Raw genomic sequence first — 19,077 nt, forward strand, 5'->3', positions numbered from 1 at the left:
AGGTTCCCTTCAACATTTTATTTCCTTACTTTATTTGTAGGCCATCCTGCAGCCCTACTAATAGCTGAGCTCAGTGACTGGTACTGTCTATAATCATTTGGCGCCTAATTCCAGAAATGGACAAAACACAGACATTTTGCCATGGGTTCGTAAGCATTTTGTTGACAGTGGAGAATTAGTGAGATCTGAGGGTCTTGGACTACATTCCAGGCTCTAAACAGCAATGTAGCCTTTCCACCAAGCTTAATATATTCTGCCTCTGTCCAAAGCTTTTCCTCATTCACAGCTCTGCTTTTTTAGCTGGTTTGTACAAACAGCTACAGCACCAGTTCACCAGCTTCTCATCCCAGTCCCAGCCTCCTTATCCCTGCCATTTTCATTCTTCCTTCCCCATGCCCCAGTCTTTCTTACAGCACATGGCTTCCTTTCCTACAACAGAAGTTTTCTTGTCCAGACCTCCTCAAGCTCTGCTGTTTTTCTTTGTCCTCGTCCCAAGAGCTGCCAGCCTCATCTTTCCCACTTCGCCTCTCCCTGGGTATTAGTGTCCAGCAAGTCCCAGTCCCCTGATGTGAACTTTCAGTTCCTCATCATTTCCTGCCTCTGTCTTCCTTTGGATTTTTTTTTTCTTTCTTTTTTAAGGTTGTTTAATGTATTTATTAATGGACTGTGAACAGTAATGAGGTAAAATCACCAAATGAGGCACGAGGTTAATCAAGTTTGGAGAAAAACCATGACCTGAAAGACTGGATTTCTTTCCTCCTGGCTCTACAGGGTGTTTTTTATGTTTCTTCGGTGGAATTTCCTGACCAGAGGGAGCCTGGACTGGGCCCACAAACTCTTCAAGCACAGAATGAGGTAAGGGATTTTCCATGGAAAGTTGTTACTCTGGATTTATCAACCCTAAGGTGCAAGACCTTCCTTGCATGCCTGAACTCACATGGCGACCTCATGGGTGGAATGAGGACATTTTAAACTTCACTAGCCCTCTTTCTCAAAATAGTTTATTTCAATATAAATCTAATTCCATAATTTTGTATTATTCAACTATTTCTTGTTTTACTTATGGAGTAAAATCTTTTGGAAATACAATTTCTTCCATTGGTCATGTGCTTTGAACAGGAAGCAATGAAGCATTAAACTCTGTTTAATACCAACCAAGACTGTTTAGAATGTAGCTATTTAAATGGATGAACAGGAGACCGGACCATAGTCTTCTGGATGTCAGAGCAGGCTGGTTTATGATTTACACTTTTGGATTGCGTAATTAGAGCAAAAGGGAGAAGTGGGCTAGATATCTTCTTGACACTTCACTCACCATTAAGCCAATATTTCATGGAGATATTTCCAGGTGCTGAAGCATTTGCACTCTGAGCTTATATCAAGTTTTAATGATGCTTGGGTGGCTGAACATGTTTGATTAATAAAGCTGCCACTTTTCATTACTAAGGCTAAGGTTGCCAACTTAGTATAAGCTCTGAATTGGAAAATCAGCTGGAAGTTATCAGAGATCCTGTAACAACTAATGTTTGAGGCTGCATTGACATGGAATTGCAGAGAGAAAAAACTGCATTTTATTATCAAGAAAAATAGCACATGTTTATTGCCACAGACACTGTTACAAAGAGGTTTTCCTGGGCTTTTTTGTTTGTTTCTTTGCTTTCCTCTCTCTTTAAGCATATTTAACAGGAACTAAATGCAAATCTTAAAGTTTATATACTGCAGCTGAACAAGTAAATTTTTCGTTTCCCTGTTTCTGACTGCAGACTCCAGATATGTAAATCTTTTCATGTTCATTTTTTTCAGTAAAAAATGGCATAAATACAGCTATAGTAGGAAATCAGTACATTTAAATTCTATGCAGTTAGAATGTTCTCTCACCTTTTTATGAAGTCATGTAAACTTTGGTAAAATAATTTTAAGTATTACATACCAGTTAGCTATTATTTTTACACCCCCCTTAAACTGAAGTTATCACCCTAGATTCAGGGGAAGAAAGAACACGTTCCCCATCTCCCCTCTTTCCCCTTACTTTCCTGATTGTAGTGGTGTTCCTATAATATGTATCTATCTATAGATTACATTCCACGTAGTGTGAACATAGAAGGCAATCTACCTTTGCAGCAGTTTACCAAATTGATTTTACAGTGTGAAAAGTTGCAGACATCAGAAGATGAAAATAATAATTAAAAGAAACCACAACCAAACACCCTTCCTCAAAAAAAAACCCAACAAAGCAAACAACCAAAACAACCCCAAAAACAAACAAAAGGGAAAAAAAACAGAAAAAAGAAGAAACAGGAGGGAAGAAAGCCTTTAAAAGTTCACTTTCCAATGCAATCCTTTAAATATAAGTTTGATTTTCTCTTTTTGCTAGAAAGTGATTTAAATACCCAGTGTTGATAAGTGCTTCATAATATGAACAGGGTAGGCAAGTAACCTGAGAAATGTGAATCAGGTTGAAATATTACTATTTTTTCCTATTGTCAAACTGTGAGCAGTTTGAGTCAGTTCTGATTCAGAACAGCAGTAACAGCAGTCCCCCAGCAGAAGAGAACTGGAGATAGGTAAGGTAAATAATGAAGAGAGAATTTCTACTGTGGAAAAAGGAAAGCCTTTCACGATGCATATTACCACACTGAATCCTGACTCCTCACTAGGATGTCTTCTGATTGCTTTTCAGAAGAAACCTGGTAGACAAACAGGAATCACTAAAGTTATGTCCATTTCTGACTTGGTTGAATCCTTGCATTTATGGACAAATCATGATGATCTGTGACCTTAATACTTGCTTAATATAGCAGATTGCCAAGGGAAATATACTACTAAGTAAGGAAAGAGATCTGTATGGCTGAGTTTGAAGCTGGTAATGCTTGATTACCATCACTCTGCTGACTGCAGAGTGAAGCAGACTGCCTGGAGAGACAGCTACCTATGTGATTCAAAAGGTGGTATCTGTTAGTCCTAAGGTTCTTGGTTGGCACTACCATGTTAATGATGGACATGCAGGAGAGGGCAGTCTGTTGATCTTGCTGTTCCTGAAGTACTGAAATTAGGTGATCTTTACATGGACCTGATTCCTGGGAACTTAAATCTCTGCAATTGTCCCTGCTCCAACAAAGATCTGCTATCTGTTAACCCCTTTTCTTCCTTATAATGGCAGAACTAGGATTTTACAAAAAGGAATCCTAGATACTTTGCTGATATATTTCTGTTGCATTCCAAGAACTATTTTTCTCATCCTTATAAGACTCTTCATTCCAAACACCAGTATTGTGAATCTTTCATCAGCAGCTCATTAATGAGCTTTCTTTGAGACCTTCCTCAGAGACCTGGCAAGGTCTGGCTTAAAACCAACAAAAAACAATCAAAACCAACCAAAACCCAAAAAAACAAAACTATAACCAAGAACAAGGCAAGGGGTCTGTGCCAAATGGTCAAGGAAGAATAAAGGCCTTATTCCAGCACAAGTTCAAACGAAAGAAAAAGCAAAGCCCAAAGATGTCCTTCCAAAGATGGAAGGACAGAAGTACTCAGAGGAAATGGTTTTTAGGACAAAGAAGAGGGAATGAAAAAAGAGAAGCAGAGAGGCCAGAAGGCTACAGGTGAAAAGGCAAGTTGGCTCTTGCACGTTGGAGTAGAATTGGCATAAAACTGGACAAAGCAGAGATAATCCAATATTTTTGATGACATCTAAATGAACATAGTGAGATAATAAGTGATTACTACTATTTAAAGTGTGTCTGCGGTGGTTTTGATCCAATACCATAAACTATACATTTATTGAACGTCATCCCATGATTAAAATGTAAAGATTGTAATTAAGAAATGTGATGGGGTAAAACAGCTTTATCCTCTTTTTTGATTAATGTAACATTCTCAAAGTGACCTTGAGTATTGCCAAATGGATTTGCTGTTATTTGTTTAGTATTTGTTGAATAGCTGCAATAAATAATTTAACAATACAATTATTAGAAGCCTCTTAATAATATATCAACCACAACTGCACTATCTGTGCTTTAACTGGATGAGAGCACTCCTAAATATGAGAATAACAAATGACTTTAAGAACAAAGAAAAGCCAAGGTAACAAAAAGTACAAACCCAGGTGTTAAGGTACTCAAATATTTATGAACTACATGAATCAAAAGCATAAATGCAATTAAAAAATCTTCAACGTTCTTCTTTTCATTGTCTCACTCGGTTCTACTCTGGAATGACTTATGGTATTCTCTACTTATGGAAATTCAGATGAGATAATGAGATGCAGGTGTTTCTGAAACACGTAATGCTAAAACTACTTAATTTTCACTGCCTTTCACAATAGCTTTCTGAAGAATAGCTGAAAATGGTAACAGAATCTTATATTTAAGGGATCAGCTTGAAGCTTAAAATAAGCAGACAATAAATTCATTTTCTGTCTGTTTTTCTGAGCCAGCATCAGTACCAGATAACACTTCCAAACACTACTTATAGGACTGTACAAACATTTTACAAAGACTGATTTACTCGGGAAAATGGTGGACTGCAGTCTTCAAAACTTTCTCTTTTTTTTTTTTTTTTTAGCAGTAGAAACGCCAGTTTTCCTGAAGTATGCAAAGTTATGTTTACAATATTCTTCAAGAAATTATTACTTCCAGAAGATGCAGCACTTGAGATCTGATTTTTTTTTTCTTGTCAGTTTGTTAAACAGTTTGAGAAACAATGGAGAAAAATCAATATTTTTGTATAAATTTGGGAACTCTTAAAAATGTTCACAAGTTGCCTTAAAATGCAATGATTAATACAGTATTAGTAGGATTGAAACTGTTTCAGGATGTTATTGTTGGTTCAATCTCAGACAAAAATAGAAGAGCAAATTGTTCTTTCCTCAGTATAAATAGATGTAGAAAAACTGCCAGCAGTGCTCATATTTTAGAAATGTTTTTGAGCACAGGGCAAAAGGGGCTATGTTGGCAGTTCAATACCAAAGACAATCAGAAACTACCAAAAAGAAGAACCATTAATAATGTATTGTTTGCTATAATTTCTGAACTTCCCTGGAGTTTCCCTGTCCTAAGACACTGGAATGGGGGTTCCATGAAAATGTCAGTGTTTGCACAAAGAAATTAAATTTCTATTCAATAGTAATATGTAGATATGTAATCGCATTTAAGCTGCAATTTTATTTTAAGGTTGTGACAATGGGAAAACTTTGTATTATGTTTTAAGAAAACCTCCATTCCTAAATGATAGGGTATTTATTAGCATCCTGTAAGCCTGTACTCTGCACTTCTCACCATGTATCTGATTTTTAAACAATGTAACAGGATGGGATTAAGCACCATTTGCAATGAGCTTCGGCCTGAGGTGAACTGTAAGACTAGCACGGAGCTAAAGGGGCTTCTGTAACCTTAAGTGAGATGGCTAAACCCAAACTTTCTATACTTGTAAGTCTCAGTATAGAATGTCAAGACTAAAACAGCTTCTAGCTCCTTTATTTGCTGCAGGAGCAAGCTAAACACCAGCTCTGTGGTCTTGCTAGTGTTCCCTGATTGTGATGGGAATAGCCCTTGTCAGGCTAGTATGGAGAGTGCTCTCCAAGGATGCACTTCATTGCAAAAGGGATGGTCCCAACGCATGATGTAGCTTTCCTGCTTCAATATTTCTGGTGACTTCAAGCAGAAAACATAGTCCACGATAGCTCCTTGAGGGTTTCTGATAATGTCTGAGTCAAGAATAGATACAGCTTGAAGGCAGCCTGAGTTAAGAAAAAAATAATAATAATACTTCTAGGTGTGCAAGTGACCTGAAGTTCAGAGTTAGCTGAGGGGATTCTTGCAGGCACTGTGGAAACCTGTTCAAGGACTCAGGTGTTTTCAGATGTGCTGCTCAGGATGTATTCTTAGAAATCAGTCTCTCTATTCATATAAGTAAGAATAAGCTGCAATAAAGTTTTCGTCACGTTTGACTGTGGTTCTGTCTTTATCTATTCTGTTAACACAAGCAACATTTATCAACTTGTCCTACTTTTGAAGGAAGCATTTAGAAAAACAAACAGACATGCTCTCTCTTAGTGGAGGAATGGAAGAATAAGCATTAAATAGAGAGTTTAGAATGGGAATGCATAAATTGGTATTACTACAACATGCACTTTAATAAATGTTTTATATTACTAGACATATGTTTAACAGATTCTTTTTCTGGGAGGTAACTTTATACAAAAATTTACTAGCTGGAGAAAATTCAAACCAAAGTGGACCAAGACAGATTAAGCTATGATCTGCAAGTTTGGCCCCAGCTTTACCTAAAGATATGTATTATTTTGACAAGTGCCCAACTACAGTAGGAAGATGTATGGGAATTTCAATACGCTTTTAACATCTTTATCTGCTCCATAGCAACCTGCATGTAGTGAACAATGTATGAAGTACTATACTTTTTTCTCTTCAAGCTGCTTTGTAATTCTATGATTCTTCTACTTTATTATTCTAAGAAAATTTCTGTTTTGAACCAATTGCACTGAAGGAATAATTCTGCACACCACTTGTAGTATGCAAAAGATATCCCTGAAACTGTGGACATGAAGAGCAGAAAACTATTCAGATGTCTTTTTCACTCTAACTGCTTCTACTTGTAGGAGGTCTGCAATTAACTTTAATACTGACTTGAGTTAGAATGTGGGTGGTGGTTCTGTACTTCTCAAACAAAAATCTGTATTTCATACTTATCTAAAAATAAGCTGTTCTCCTTCGGTATAACATCATACATGGCTTTGTTACTGGGGTGCTGGAGGGTGGGGGATACCCAGGTCCAAGGCAGACTTGAAAGATCTGTAGAAGCTAAAGGGAACTTACTGTAGTTGCAGACACTTAAAGCAATTAGAACAGCAGCAGCTGTGGATTGTTTCTGTTAAAGAAAGGTAACGTAGATGGTATTGTGAAGCCATTGGCTTGCAGAGCAACATTAATCTTCAACATCACAGTTAAATGTAGCCTTCCAAACGCCAGTCTTTACGGGTCATGGCAGAGAAAAAAATTTAAATTTTCCTCTCCCTAGAGGTTAGATACAAGATGGCAAATTCTGAGAAAAAGTAAACAGTTTTGAAAGAGGCTGGCAACAAAATGCCCCAATATCATGCAGAATTATCCTATATGAGGATATTATCTACTGTTACAGTTCTACCACTAGTTTATATAACAAGGTCTAAAAGACTAAATAGACTCACTTACAAGGCTGATTCAAGAAGGTCTATTCAAGAGGATTCTTCTGTTCAGAACCACAAGGACATTTGCAGAACTCAGTACAAGTCACTTGAGTGTTTTGAGATCCTTGTCCTAATGTCACCTTCCTGCACACTTGGGATTACATATTTTACTTAAATGAAGCAATGAAACTCTGGAACACACCCTCAATTTGTCTCAAGTTAACTATCATTAACTTTCTCTGATGTAATGAGTGATAGTCTATTTGGTATATTCTGCCAAAATTACTTTGTAAACATAGCAATGCATCGTGATTGATGCCAGCCCAAATTTTTGTCACTGTCAAACTACCACACCCACATGCAAAGGGTTCACCTCTGGTTCTGTGTGGGATGCTGTGGTAGCTCTCTGGTAATGGCAGGCTTCCTCACATTTCAGGAATGTTCTCTCATGTTATTGTAAGGCCATAGAATGGTTTGGGTTGGAAGTGACCTTGAAGATCACCTGCTTCCAACCCCCTTCCATGGACAGGTACACCTTCCACTAGACCAGGTTGCTCAATGCCCCACCCAACCTGGCCTTAACTCCTATCATTACTTTGGTTGCATTTGCTGGGAGGTTTGGAAACTTGATTAATACTTCTTTTTATACTGTACTATTTCCTTAGCTATCTGACAGCATAGCTCATACTTGCCAGACTTTCTGGCAGGTAATGGTGAGATGCATACTGGCTTCAGTAGGTGGTGAATAAATCCATCATTGGGCAACTAATCATAGAAGAGTTGTTCTTTCTTGCCAGTGTAACTAAGAAGCAGAAGGTGTTGACTGAAGCAGATGTCCTGGGTTTACCAGGAGCCGTTTTGCTCCTTCTTAGTAACTGGTGCAAGCTCTGTGTTTTGACTTCCAGCCTGGGCAGAGAGCTGATAACACCGATTGGTTTTAATTGGTGTTAAGTAATGTTTATTCTGGCCAAGAACTTTGTGAGTCTCATGCTCTGCTGGGGACGAGGGGAGGCCGGGAGGAAGCAGAGACAGGACACCTGACCCAAGCTAGCCAAAGAGGTATTCCATAGCACGGCACGTCATGCCCAGGGAGGTAACTGGGAGTTACCCGGAAGGGCATGGTCTCTCTTCAGGGGGGTTGAACTCATTCGGCAGTGGTATTGTATTCTCTTGTTATTTTCTCTTATCAATATTATCATTGGTGGTAGCAGCAGTGATTTGTGTTACACCTTAGTTACTGGGCTGTTCTTATCTCAACCCGTGGGAGTTACATTCTCTTGATTCTCCTCCCCATCCCTCTGGGAGCGGGGAGGGTCGGGGGGGGTGGGTGTGGTGTGAGTGGACAAGCTGTGTGGATCGGTTTAAACCACAACAGTTCTTTAGACTGCACTGGGAACATAAGACCGATCAGTTTCATGATCAATGATTCTATTGTATTACAAGTCATTATAATAAAGTACAATGAGACAAAAACCTTAGCCCAAGCCCCACACTTGAAAAACACCAACACAGCAAATACCGGATGTATGTAATGTACAGAGTTCTGAACCTGTGAGATCAAGAGGAACAGCTTTGAGAGCCAATAAATCAGCATTGTGACGAGTGACTATTAATCCGGTCAGATCTGTCGTCATCTCAACCCTTCGTGCCCCACGTTGGGTGCCAAAAAGAACTATCGTGGTTTAAACCGATCCACACAGCTCGTCCACTCACACCCCCTCCCCCCGACCCTCCCCGCTCCCAGAGGGATGGGGAGGAGAATCAAGAGAATCTAACTCCCACGGGTTGAGATAAGAACAGCCCAGTAACTAAGGTATAACACAAATCACTGCTGCTACCACCAATGATGATATTGATAAGAGAAAATAACAAGAGAATACGATACCACTGCCGAACAAGTTCAAACCCCGCCCCCCTCCCTCCCCCGAAGAGAGAGCCTGCCCTTCCGGGTAACTCCCAGTTACCTCCCTGGGCATGACGTGCTGTGGTATGGAATACCTCTTTGGATAGCTTGGGGCAGGTGTCCTGTCTCTGCTTCCTCCCGGCCTCCCCTCGTCCCCAGCAGAGCATGAGACTCACAAAGTTCTTGGCCAGAATAAACATTACTTAACACCAATTAAAACCAATCGGTGTTATCAGCTCTCTGCCCAGGCTGGAAGTCAAAACACAGAGCTTGCACCAGTTACTAAGAAGGAGCAAAACGGCTCCTGGTAAACCCAGGACAGCAGAGTTCTAAGTATGAATAAGATCTGAATATTGTGAATAATAGCTGCAGAAAAGGGTGCTAGAGGTAAAAAGCCTCTATGGCTGCATGGAAGATATTTGGAAACATGACCCCAATGTGAAAGAGCAAAGGCTAAATTTAGAGAGATCTGTGCTGCACTTTTTTCTGAAATATAGCAATTAAAATCTAAGAAGACACTTAGCACCTTTCTGCAACATGTGAATAGTCATCCCATTCTGTATCTTTAAATTCTCATTAAGATTGTAGATTCAGCAGTGAATAAAATATAAAATATCCTGTGCAATACTGTGAGTTTTAAATTAACTGCAATTGCTGCCTGTGAAAGACTTTTAGATAACATTGTAGCAACCCTGGGCAAAGGCCAAACCTTCACAGTTTGCATTAATATAAAACTTTTGATTGAGCCAACTATAAACCACCAATACAGTGGTGTAATGACACAGAAGTAGGAATAAAAGCCAGGGGTGCTGGAATAGCAAATTCTAGAAAGCTGTTCTCAGCTCTTTAAATCCAAAGAGGCTCACAAGTTCTTATGTAATATGTCTTTCCATCCCCGTTATAGTGATATTAATACCACAAATGTTATCATCCATCTGCACTGTAGGCAAGAAAATATAGATATATTTCATAATTTGAGTCAAAATGTTTTGTCTCTGTACTTTTTTAGGAGTAAATACAACTTACTGATCCAATTCTACTTTGTATTTTGTGTATTAACCACACTTGTAAAGTTATTTTTACTGCAGTCATGGTGTTTTTCTGTGGAAATACTTCCCTCTCTCCCTACTGCTTTTGCCATCACAGACAGCACGTTACTGCCTTTATAAATGTAGCCCAGGAGAAAAAGGCCTGACCTCTGAGGATCTGGGTATCACATACATAAGAGTGCAACTTCTCACTTGGCAAGGCCTGGCCATACAATCATCCTCACAGACCCAGTTTTGCCCTGGTTCTCTGCAGCAATTGGGAGAGCTGGGCATCTCAGAATGAATCCATGAAAGCCAGCAGCTTACCATGGTGTCACCTAAGCTGGGCAGGAAAATGTATAGATGAGGAGAAGTGGCTGCTAGGAAGGTCTTTGTTGCTACGAAGAACTCACTACTCTGTTCTTTTGAAATAAGGAACCAAAGTATTTTCCTAGCAAAACATGGAAACATTACCAGCCTTCTGCTTTTCACCTTGCGTCCTACTGGTTAGAGCACCAGGACATGTGAAACCAAAGTCCCTACCTCTAAAGTGAGTGATTTGGCCAGCCTTCATGCTAAATTCTGAGATGGGTTCACCTAGTTGTTGGTGTTCTTATTAAACATTCAGTCACCCTTTCAAACTCAGAAGAAAGTTCAGATCGACAACCCCAATCTCTGAGTTATGGTTACTGGGGAACAGAATCAACCCTGGTGCTTCCCTTTCCTGGTGAATTATCTTGGAATGGAAGACAATGTAACTCCAGCAGGTGATTAGCATGCTAGGTACAAAGAGGAGCAATAAATACAACACTGGTGGCGGCTGAGTGAATGAGGACGTCATTCAAGAACTTGTTATACACATTCAAAACTTCCAAAACATGGAAACTATCAGATAAAAAACTAATGGCAAAAGACTGTGTGGGTTTTTTTTCAATGCAATATGAAAATCTTTAAAATGGATAGCTTGAGGTCCTTTAAGGAGGACAAACGGATAATTTTTTATGCAAAAATCGCTTCCTACTGAAATTTTCCCTTAAGAAGAAAATCCAGGTGAAGACCTGCCACTTTTTTTTTCACTTTAGCTTTTACCACAGGGTAAAGTTACTTATGTCTGATCTTTCTCACCATTTGCAACAGTACAGGTATATACAAAGGACACTAAGCATTTGTCTCCACAAGGCAAAGCGTAAGAATTAAACCAGCTACATACGCACCTCTGACAAACTTACAAAATACGGAGAGGAATAATATCCACTCCACTCCTCTTGTTCTAATCATCTTTTGTACTATTCATGAACAGAAGAAAGGTATTTTTAGAGCATCTGATACTTAGCCCACTGGTATATCATTAAGCTGAGCTTTCTGCAGTTTCTGGTGACTGAAGGGATACATTGAATAGCCAGCTTCAGGCTTCAACATTTCAGTAGCTGATTCCAGGCAAGCATCAGGGAAAAGCTCCATTAACTGCAGCAGCTATTGATCAAGCTCTAAATAATTATTTTCAGAAGATGCCTTACTATGAGCTTCATGAGACATTTTGTAACAAGATGGGCAATGCTGGATTTGCAGGGCAATATAAGTTTTGATTCCCATAAATGTCAGTCAAACTTGTAACCAACATAGGAAAATATTTTAATAGAATAGAGATATAATTACTAACAATTTATTCCATTATTGCATTACTAATCTGAGAAATGACAAAATTATCAAATTCTATTATATGAAATTTACAATATCAGTACAAGATGAATTGCGGTTAAAATAAAAATTGAAATTTCCCTTAGAAAACATCTTATTCAAAATATTCATTCTGATTATCATTTGACATGTGAATATAGTTTAATAGTCAATGCAGACACTATTGAATATCTCTGCTAAGATGTATTTGATTTATTGTAAATAAATATATATATCAGAGATAACATGTATCAGAAATAAAAATTTCTGTCAACAGGAAGATTATTGCTAAATCTTCTTATAATCAGGCTAATTTTCTGCTTTCATGTAAATTGGTGTTTACTGTCAAAAACTAAGTAAGTCCTACAATATTCCCCTATTCCAGAGATTACTGCAGTGTCAAGGACTTTAAGCGTTACTCTGTTCCTCTGAAAGTAGCCAAAGAATGATAGCCAATTCGAATCCAGGCTGTGTATCTGGTCCTGCACATAAATTAATTTTAAGCTATATAAACATTCTGGATTTAAAAGTGTTGTTGGAATCATATTTTACAATGAACTATGAAAAATTAACAGGGAAAAGATATTGTATTCGTTTTTGCCATGTGTCAGTTCTGTGGATCACTACTAGGCATTATTGTCAAGTACTAGACAGATTTTTCAACCAATTTGAAGCCCTAGTTGGAATTTTATGTTCTTGTACTGGGTTTGATGGATTTCCTTAAGGACAAAGTTGTAGAGAGACCTGCAGATAAGAAAGAAAAGATGAGTGAAACTCATTTGCAATTCCTAGTACCATATGCATGTTTGCCTGTGTAAGGGCAGTAAGCAGAGGTTTTAGCATGGGAGCTGGAGAACTGGGTTTTGAAGGGTGCATTCCTGGTACCTGCTAGTTTGTCAGTGCTGGAGCTGCTGGGGATGAGGGCCAATGGGGGCAGAAGATGCACAAGGACTCTGAGAATTTGTATGTGTGCGTTTGTCTAAGTAAGGTGAGAAAGCAGAAAGTAGTGTGATGGAGCAGCAGATTCTGGTGAAAGGTGGCACCTCAGGCATCAACTGTCCCTGTATGGTTCTGTCTACCACCTATAAAAATAAACTTATACTCAGCTTCAAGATTCAACACGGGATTGTAGCAACACCTGATTTTAAGCTTGGTTCCTAACTTCTTAGGATTTCCTTCTATATGACAGAAAGCCCAAACCTGGTTTAATGAACCTTGGAAACAAATGCAAGCATGGTTTGTAGGTTTCCAAGGTCTAGAATTCAGACTGCAAATTTCAAAAACCTAAGGACAGCTACAAGGATGATTACATCTACCTGATACAAAGCAAGACTCAACAACTGTGAGAATGGATTGTCTCTGGAAGTGTTTAAAGGCCGGGGGAGGTGTGTAGGAACTGAAAAGCCAGAGAGCAGAGCAATGGAGAATTCTCCCACCAAAAACTTTTCTGTCCAGCCTCTTTGGGGAGTGTTGGACAGACTTTTTTTCCTCACACAAATGCCACACACACAGAAGATACTGTCTGGCATTAGAGGAAAGCAGGTTCTAAGATGCTGGAATCCAGCTGCTCCTCCATTCATGTCAGTAAAAAGAAAAATCTTTTTCTCCCCTTCTGCATTCATACTAAGAGTCAGGCAGGACAGGATAAGGGGACAAGGTGACAGAATTTGGAAGAAGAGGGAACACTGTCTGGAATCATGGGAAGCCAGAGTATTTGTTTGCTGAGGGCTGCAAGCCAAAGGCTAACCATTAAAGCAACTGTGATATACCCTTGCTGAAAGGGGCAAAGCTCCTGCAATGCCAGGTAGGTAAAAAAAGCACTGTTTTCAAATGACATGATGCAGTTATCTGGGTCTCCACTTGTCTGCTTCAGGATGCCATCTGATTAAAGACAGTCTGTGCAGCACAGCTGGCTGAGGTAGTGTATGCCGGATCCCACTGAAATTGTTATTTCAGGAAAAAAAAATAATTAAAACCCCCCACATTTTTCCTGGGAAGAACACACAGATAAAAAGCACTCTCTGATGTGCCATTAGGACTCAGAGGGACATTAGAAAATGTCAATTACTTTAAAACCCCAAGATCGTATGAATATTCATAAAATAACTGTCTTCAGATCAGTTATTTGGTACAGGAGAGGGTGCAGTGAGTGCACCAACAGACTCCAGTTGCCCTGATAAGCTTGTGACCATCCTTTTCTGCCACTTGCAATCGCTTTTCCCAAGCTGAGGGGCTTAGCTGCCCAATGTCTGTACTGGTTGGAGGTCCTGTCCCATCAGCATGGACCTCTGGGGTGACGGCTGGACAGCTGTGTAGGATCTTGTGGGCCCTCTGTGCCTATAGCTAAGTGAAAACAACAGCAAAAAGCAAGTAGAAGGCAATTTTGAAATGGTTTCTCAATCCAGCTGTTCTTTGCCAACTAGAAGAGCTAAGCACATGAGCATCTTACCCTCTGGGTAAATCTCTGGGAGTGTGCTGGTCTTCTGACAAAACTAAGGAGCATTGGCTAATGCCCGACTCTGCCTGATTCATCCCTTGACTCGATGGGGGTTCCCCCAGTGAAATTTGGCCTCCCTGTAATGCATGTCTATTCCTTCCATCTTCTGCCAATACCTATTTTTTGTAGGTCTCCACATCTTCTTAAAAAACAAACTTTCTTATTTTTGTTCTACTGTAGTTTTCTTTACTTGCATTTACCAAATCCTCTGCAACAGAGTATGGACTTTAAATTGTGTTGCTATTAGCATTGTACCAAAGAGCTTTATCTGAATCTGAGGCTACAGATACTAACCTTGCTTTGCAGCCCTGTGAAACAGGGCTGAGAGCATCCTGTAAGCTGACAAAACAGCAATTTCAAACTACAAAGCACAATTTAGAAATCATACGACAGGCCGACTCCACTAATCATCGCCCATCCACTGTATGTATGCAAAGATGTACCTTTTTATGACATTAGTTATGGGTATTTATTAGGTTTGGGTATTTATGCTTGGGGGTTATTCAGAATGTACGAAATGGTACATTCTCTCTGGTATATTTCAGTTGAAATTATTAAGGTTTTTAAAAATGGCACTTTTATGGTGTTTTCTATTTCTGATTAATTATCTTGAACTTATTTATGAAGAGGCTCCTTTGGACTGCAAAAATCTCCCAGGCTAAAGGCATATGAGGAAGAACAAAAATATGATTTTTTGTATGATGCAAAGAAGAAGATTTCAAGTAAATGGAAATTAGATTCAGTAACTACAAGGTCTTTGTGTTTATCCAGCAGCGTGTAAGCTGAGCAGTTTAAAAAGGAATAGACTTTTCCCAGGGAAAATGTCAACAGAAAATTGCAAGAAACAGTGTGGTTCACTCCATGAACTTCACTCGTGAAGTCCTTTACACTTTAGGATTCTGTTTTCTTGGGTTTTGGTGGGTCTTGGGTTTTTGTTGTTGTTTTGTTGTTGGTTTGTTTTTTTTTTTCACTCCCCCCAAGTGTACTTGGAAAATCTAGGACTTAGAAACCTCAATTTTGACCCAGAGTACTTTTAAGGATGATGCTCTCCCTCTCTCCTGTTTTCCTGGTCACCCTTCCATTGGCTGATTTGCAGTTTTTAAAACTGAAGGATTTTCTCCTTAAATGCAACCGTCCTTTTCTTTTTTTTGATATTTTAATTATTTTTGTCAGCCTTATATGACATTGTAGCAAGAGAGTGCTCTTGCGATATTATCTGACTATCTTGCCAAATAGCAACAAGGGAATTCTTCAGTACTTGTGAATTAGTTTGAGATCACCTGTCAGTGAGAGCTTACTTAGGGTGTAAGATACAGGTTCATGACCATAGCACTGGCACAGTGATTTTTGCTGTGTATTCCCTGGAATCACCATATGCAGTAGATGTTTATCTGTTGAGTCTGTATCTTAGCATGAAGTTAAAAAAAAATAAAACCTGAAGAAAAAGTGAATACCTCTTCCAGATGGCAATGAAAATATTCTCTCCCTGCCAGAATTTGTCAAAGAGGATACTTTTCTTGCAAGAGTAAAGCACGCCTCTCTGGCAATGCTTTAAGGTACTGCTGCTTCAAGGCAAGAGAAAACAACATTTCTCATCTTGCTCAGATTTCAGAAATGCACTCCTTGTGACAGCTGGCTTCCTACTTGTGTACCTCTGAAATTGCCCTAGATTAGCATAAAGGTTATTTAGATGTCTGAAAAAGGTTTGGAAAGACTGAAAGTATAGCAGAACTCTGCTGAGTGCTAAATCCAGTAATTTTGTGGTGAGAATTACTACCAAGGAAGGACTTACAGAAATGCTGGAAAAACAGCAGTATGTTGCTGTGTGGTCAGTGTGACTTCTCTTCATCATAGCCAGAATACTGCTGAAATGGAGTTAAAAAAAGGCATCCCAGAAGTAGACACATGTAAGTAAAGCTGTGGCAGCTTTCATGTTATGGATGAACACCGAATTTGGTGAGAAGTAATACTGTCATAAATCATCAGAAAGATGTAAGTCAGAAGCAAAAGAAGATATTAAGGGTTTGAATCCATCTCCTGCTAAGTGGTCGACTGCTGTCTGCAACATGTATATTTTGCAGTTCTCGATGCAAACTCACAATGGCATCACTTCAGATGTGAGCAAAGCAGAGGGAGCAGGGCTTTGTCTCCTATTTCTAGTATCCCTTCCAATGAGCTCCTGTGATGGGTTTGACTGGGATAATTTCCTTTATAGTAGCAAGTATGGGGCGGGGGGGGGGGGGTTGGGGGGTGGGGGGGGCAATGTTTTGGGTTTGTGCTGGTTTTCTTACTGCTGAGCAGCACTTACACAGAGTCAAGGCCTTTTCTGCTTCTTGCCCCACCAGCGAGGACTAGAGGATGCCCATGGAGTTGGGAGGGAATACAGCCAGGACAGCTGAACCCAAATGAACCAAAGGATATTGCATAACATACGGGGTCACAGGAAGCACACAAAGCTGGGGGAACAAGGAAAGGGGGGAACATTCAGAGTGATGGTGTTTGTATTCCCAAGTCACTGTTATGTGTAATGGAGCCCTGCTTTCCTGGAGATGGCTGACCACCAGCCTGCCCATGGGAATCAGTGAATGAAATCCTTGTTTTGCCTTGCATGTGTGTGTGCATTTTGCTGTACCTCTTAAACTGTCTATATCTCAACACATAAGTTTTCTCATTTTATCTTTTCTGATTCTCTTCCCTATCCCGCTCTGGTGAAGTGAGCAAGTACTTAGGTGGGGACTAGTTGCCAGCTGGGGTTAAACCACATACACATATACTTTAGTGATTTGGTATCTTGTGCTTGACTGTTATCCACCAACTCCTGGTTCAACTTACAGGCAATTTGCATTCCTGAGAAATTTACAGACTACAAAGATTTTTTTCCGTAACAGAAGAGTACTTTTATATGTGCACTGTTTGCAACATTATGTTCTGCTAAACCAAAATACTCACTAAAGCTTTAGTGACTCTTCATTGCAAAAATTGCTATCCAGTCCTAAGAGCATCTTGCTAATGTTAGTGGGTGGGCCACAATGCAACAGCAGTGGTTTCAGAGATTAATATTTTTTTGTTATTGCTATTACTCACAGCATTTCCAAAAGAATAACACAGCTCTGCTTACATTTTTGGGAAAAAAAAAAAGTAAAATAAAATTTTAAAACATTCACCACCAGTTAAACAGAAGGTTGCCTCTAGGACATTTCTTTAGCTGCTGGGAGAAGACTCACAAATGGTGATCATGAAGCTTACTGTAAAGTCATGTATTAAAAATTGTTTGAATTCTATGATAATTTATCCAGTTCAAATAACGGATTCTATTTATATACCTTTTTCCCTTTGTCGCCGTTATTGAAACAGCAAGATTTCTGAAGAAATAAAATAGGGGTCATTAGATGTTAACTACAATCAATTGGTAAGGTCAGTAGCAAAGGCATTTATCAACTGAGAAATAAAGAATGTCTTTGAACTATTCAGAAAAATACTAAACTTGTGGCTGAATAATTAGACACTATTGAAAGTAAGTGTCTAATTTCACTAACTCTACCACTGTGCTTAAAGTCTTCTTAATGTATGGTGAAAACTTACAGCTCAATGCAGGAATGGCTTAAAATACCTATCTCAAGAATGAGAATCATAGAGTTACTTCAAGTGTCTAACAAGAGCCATGTCAAGTTAACATTTATTCCTCAGTATGTGAAATTATTAAAAGAGTACAGAAAAAGATATCAAAAATCTAGAGAAAGTAAATAGTTTTGAAGTCTGTACTTTAGAGGTTTTAATACGAATGTTGGTACTCATTGAAATCAAACTGCACTTGAATGAATGCAAAGTTGGAACAAATACTTTGAAATATACTTTTTTTTTCCTTCAAAACAAGCCCTACCATTTGTATCTTTCTTACCTGCAGAGGTTTTCACAATTTCTGAAGTGTTTCTGAGACCCATAAAGTCAAACTGATAGAGTCTCCAAGATTTCTGGTCAGCAGCCTCCACAGAGTTTTTCCTCCATCTGTATATCATTTCCTCTTTAGGGTAGCCATCTAGAAATTAATATATATATATATGAATACATTGCAGGACATAGGTACTGCAAAACAGTATGTGTTCACTGATTGAGTTATTTGGGAATACCTGCTTTTTTGAACTGATGTTTTCTCAGTGAGTCTGGTTGCGTAATTCAGCTAAAGAGTTATATGGCAATTGAAAAAAATAGATTCATAATACTGGCAAAACTGTGAGTTTTCACAATTGTTGTTTTTTTTTCCAATTGAGAGAAATTCAGATCAGTTTTATCAGAAGCAAATCTCTTCAGAGAAGCAGCTGATTGTACTAATTGGAGGTCCAGACACAGAAATATACTACTTTATGTATGCTCTGAAGAAGCTGTGCAAACAACTAGAATGTGAAAAAAAGTGGGGTGTCGGGGGGGGGGGGGGGGGGGAGGCAGGGCCAGTGTAAGTCATAAACAATTGAAAAAGACAGATGCTTTTAAACATGACAATAGTTCTAGTGTGATGTGTGCCACTGTACATCTGAAATGAGCTCAATACAGTGCAAAAAAAGCTAAATTTTAATTACTACGGGATTTTTAAAGTGATTAGCCATCATATTCTAACGGCTCTGGTATTTAATGAGACATCACCTGATACAGCTGAAATAACTTCTGAAAGTCTTCATTTATCAACTTAGCTCTCAGTAGTCATAATTAATCCTTATGCCAATATTTAATTTCCTTTTTGGTAGAGAATGGCATTTTCCAATAGAAGTCTAACAACAAATCTTCAAACAGCCTA

The 19,077-nt window shown here is 38.9% G+C and overlaps 1 protein-coding gene across 5 annotated transcripts in view; it reads right to left on the reverse strand.

Annotated features, from left to right (window-relative positions):
- Positions 1–19,077, reverse strand: part of GABRG3 (gamma-aminobutyric acid type A receptor subunit gamma3) — a 320,210-nt gene that overhangs the window by 32,420 nt on the left and 268,713 nt on the right. For 4 of the 5 annotated variants that reach the window (XM_065677618.1, XM_065677619.1, XM_065677620.1 and 1 more), the window contains one exon: positions 18,187–18,324. In XM_065677618.1, the coding sequence (XP_065533690.1) occupies positions 18,187–18,324 (138 nt within the window). Of the gene's footprint in view, positions 1–12,451; positions 12,536–18,186; positions 18,325–19,077 lie in introns of those variants that run through there. The other variant, XM_065677621.1, reaches the window with a different exon arrangement.

The sequence above is a fragment of the Lathamus discolor genome, chromosome 4, assembly GCF_037157495.1.
Source record: "Lathamus discolor isolate bLatDis1 chromosome 4, bLatDis1.hap1, whole genome shotgun sequence".
NCBI lineage: Eukaryota > Metazoa > Chordata > Aves > Psittaciformes > Psittacidae > Lathamus > Lathamus discolor.